Source organism: Microtus ochrogaster, chromosome 18, assembly GCF_000317375.1.
Source record: "Microtus ochrogaster isolate Prairie Vole_2 chromosome 18, MicOch1.0, whole genome shotgun sequence".
In the NCBI taxonomy this organism is placed as follows: Eukaryota; Metazoa; Chordata; class Mammalia; order Rodentia; family Cricetidae; genus Microtus; species Microtus ochrogaster.
The window spans coordinates 43,086,790-43,089,922 of NC_022020.1; the positions used below are offsets into that span (position 1 = coordinate 43,086,790).

General features: G+C 44.3%; 1 protein-coding gene across 1 annotated transcript in view; it reads left to right on the forward strand.

Annotated features, from left to right (window-relative positions):
• The window catches only part of Lmnb1 (lamin B1), a 46,998-nt gene that overhangs the window by 41,721 nt on the left and 2,144 nt on the right, over positions 1 to 3,133 (forward strand). The window contains exons 9-10 of the mRNA XM_005356122.2: positions 499 to 618; positions 1,804 to 1,911. Coding sequence (XP_005356179.1) covers positions 499 to 618; positions 1,804 to 1,911 — 228 coding nt within the window. The remainder of the gene's footprint in view (positions 1 to 498; positions 619 to 1,803; positions 1,912 to 3,133) is intronic.

The window sequence follows — 3,133 nt, forward strand, 5'->3', positions numbered from 1 at the left end:
GGGTCTGGTGCCCTCTTCTGGACTGCAGGCATACACACAGACAGAATATTGTATACATAATAAATAAATAAATATTTAAAAAAAAAGATTAGGAAGGGTGAGAACCACTGCCCTAGAGCAGTTAATTGTCAATTGTACCATTGAAGGGGGGGCGGGGCTCTGTATTGGTCATCACTTCAGCAGCAATCCCACCTGCCATAGGTGCCATTGTTGCCCATGTTAGCGGATGAAGACACTAAGAAAACTTGCTTTGGGTCAGCTGTTTTGTGGAGTGGCTAGGCCAGAGTGTGGCAACTTTATTTCAGGGGCTTGTGTGTCCATGTGTTTATCATATGAGGAAGCGGAGGCCTGCAGAAGCTCTGCATTGTGCTGGCCACAGGCAGCTGGGCAGACAGTTCACAGACCATTAGAGGAAGAGTTAAAGTCTCATTGCGTTGCTGAACTTGACATGTGTGAGCCCTGGGCTCTGGGTGTACTTAAGTCCTTTCTCTCTTCCAGATTTGGGCTGCAAATGCTGGAGTCACAGCCAGTCCTCCAACTGACCTCATCTGGAAGAACCAGAACTCCTGGGGCACTGGTGAAGATGTGAAGGTTATTCTGAAAAATTCTCAGGGAGAGGTATGGCCATTCTTGCAGTGCTGCTGTGGCCCCATTTCACCAGTCCAGCGTCTCACCAGAATCCTATTGAAATGTGAAGTGACTGAAGCTTCAGTCAGACCAGAGCTGCCAAGTGATTGATACTGAGTAAATGGAAACTGTCGCACATTGGAAATAGTGCTTTAGAGGGTATTGACTTATTAGCACAGACGAGGGCCCAGTTGTCCTTGTCAGGGTCTGTCTCCACTGCATGCTGACTTTGGGCTTTGAGTGATTTCACCTCTGAATGTTTACATTTTATCAAAACAGCATCTGATACAGAATGTTTACCTGGTAAATGCTTATGCTGTTAACCTTGTAAATGCTTACACTGTTAGCCTGCTAAGTGTTCATGTTGTCAGCCTTACTATGCTAGCTCTCAGTGCTCAGGAAACTAAGTGTAAGATAGTGGCACGCACCTTTTGGGTACCTTTTTGGTATTTTCTCCATGTGAGCCCTGGGATTCTTGTCAAAGAACTGTAGCTGCATTTGATGTCTGCTGTAGGACTCGGGTTCTGCATTATAATGCTGTTGTTTTGGTTAGGACAGGCTGATGTTTATGGGCTGATTGTGTTTGTAAAGACTGGCTTCACAGAACTGAAGCTTCTGGCTGGGCCTCTAGCTTCCTCCATTCTGCTACACCGATTCAGGTCCACACAGAACCTGTGCAATGCTCTAGTGATTAGTGCTAATCTGTCCTGCTCCCAGCTCCTGATGGAATGAAAGGTGCTGTCTTTGTCTCGGCACCGCTCAGGTGGTCCTGCTGCCACCGTGTCCCTGAGGTGCAGCAGTTGGCCTCCAGCTTCTTTTATTCAGCGTTTGTTTAGCACCTTTTCTTTGCTCAGAACTAAGATCTTTAAGCAGAGTTCATGTTGAGTTTTATAGAGAATTTAGTATGCCAGGTGACTTGCACAGAATTTTTAGTAACAGAATAGGACAAAAAGCATTAGAAACTGCTCAGCAGGTGTTTCAAATTGGATCCCAGCAGCTCCCCTGCAGGAAAAAATGAAGGTCTACTAACTGCTGCTAATTACACAAAATTCACTATCTAAATGAATAAATGAATAAAATGGAATGGCTTTTTAAAAAAAAAAAAATCCTTGATACAGCCAGGAAAGGGCCTCTTTCCCATGGCTTCTAACTTGAAGTTTGCTATTTTGCTTCTAGGAGGTTGCTCAGAGAAGTACAGTCTTTAAGACAACCATACCTGAAGAGGAAGAGGAGGAGGAAGAGCCCCTTGGAGTGGTTATTGAGGAGGAGCGTTTCCACCAGCAGGTACACTTTGTTATAATTCTGATGACATGGTATGGGTGCCCTTGCTGTCTGTGGCCCGAGCAGTGGCAGGTCACCACTGGGTGTGCACTCGGCCAGCCAACCTGGGCGCCCTGGGAAATGGTGGTCTCTTTCAGTTTTGTTTTCTCTTCAACTTCTGCTTTTGTCGCTTGTTTTCTGGTGTAGATAGATAACGTGTTGTGCTGGACATGTATGTTACTTGCAGATGCATAGATTAGCTCGTGTGTCTTGAAGTTTATTTATCGGAGTCTGAAAAGTTTGTGCTACCAAATGAGAGCAGCATTCCCATATAAGCTCAACAGAAAACAGAACCTAGAGTCGCGCTGAGCTTCAGAGTGGAGCCAAATTCATTGCTGTTGTATTAAGTTGCCATTCATTAAGTCATTGTAAGAGTTTAGCTAATGCATGGGCTTTGTATAAATCTTCAAATAAACCCCAAATTCAGCTTTAATTAAATTTGGAAAAAATATATATTAATATAACTAATGAGCCTTCAACTTAGATTCTCAAGCTGTCGAGCATGGTCATTAATTGGTCTGTTGTTGTCTGCTTGTCTCCATAATTGTAATCTAAGTTGGCCTTATTTATTAGTTGGTGTTCTGTTGTGAAGAGACACCATGACCAGGGCAACTCTTAAGAAAGAAAATATTTAACTGGGCTTACAGTTTCAGAGTTTAAATTCATTACGGTGGGGAGCGTGGCAGCATGCACAGTGCTGGAGCAGTAGCTGGGAGCAAACATCCTGATCTGTAAGGGGGAAGTGATCTGGCTGGGCTCTTGAACCACTTCCTCCAACTACATACATCCCTTTCAAATAGTCACTCCCTGACGACTACGATGATGTGAGCCTAGGGGAGCATTCTTATCAGACTACTACACTGACCTCAGCCGACCTCACGAGTGTGACCTCTCGTGGTGGGATTTTCTTCAGTCTGGATGCCTTGTCATTTTGCTGGCGTAGTTAAGGAAAATATGTTATGCTTGACTTTAATGGAAAACAAGCACCAAGATCCATTTCCTACCATCAGCGGAAACCTCACAGATTACAAGGAAGGTAACATTTGAGGACAGTGGTCTGTATATCACACTGGAGAGGGCGTCACTGTAAACAGTTGTGGAAAATACTAGTGTTTTGAAGGGTAGGGACATTGGGTGAAATGAAAGGACAAAAGCTACTGTTTGACCTGCTGTCTTAGGACAAAAG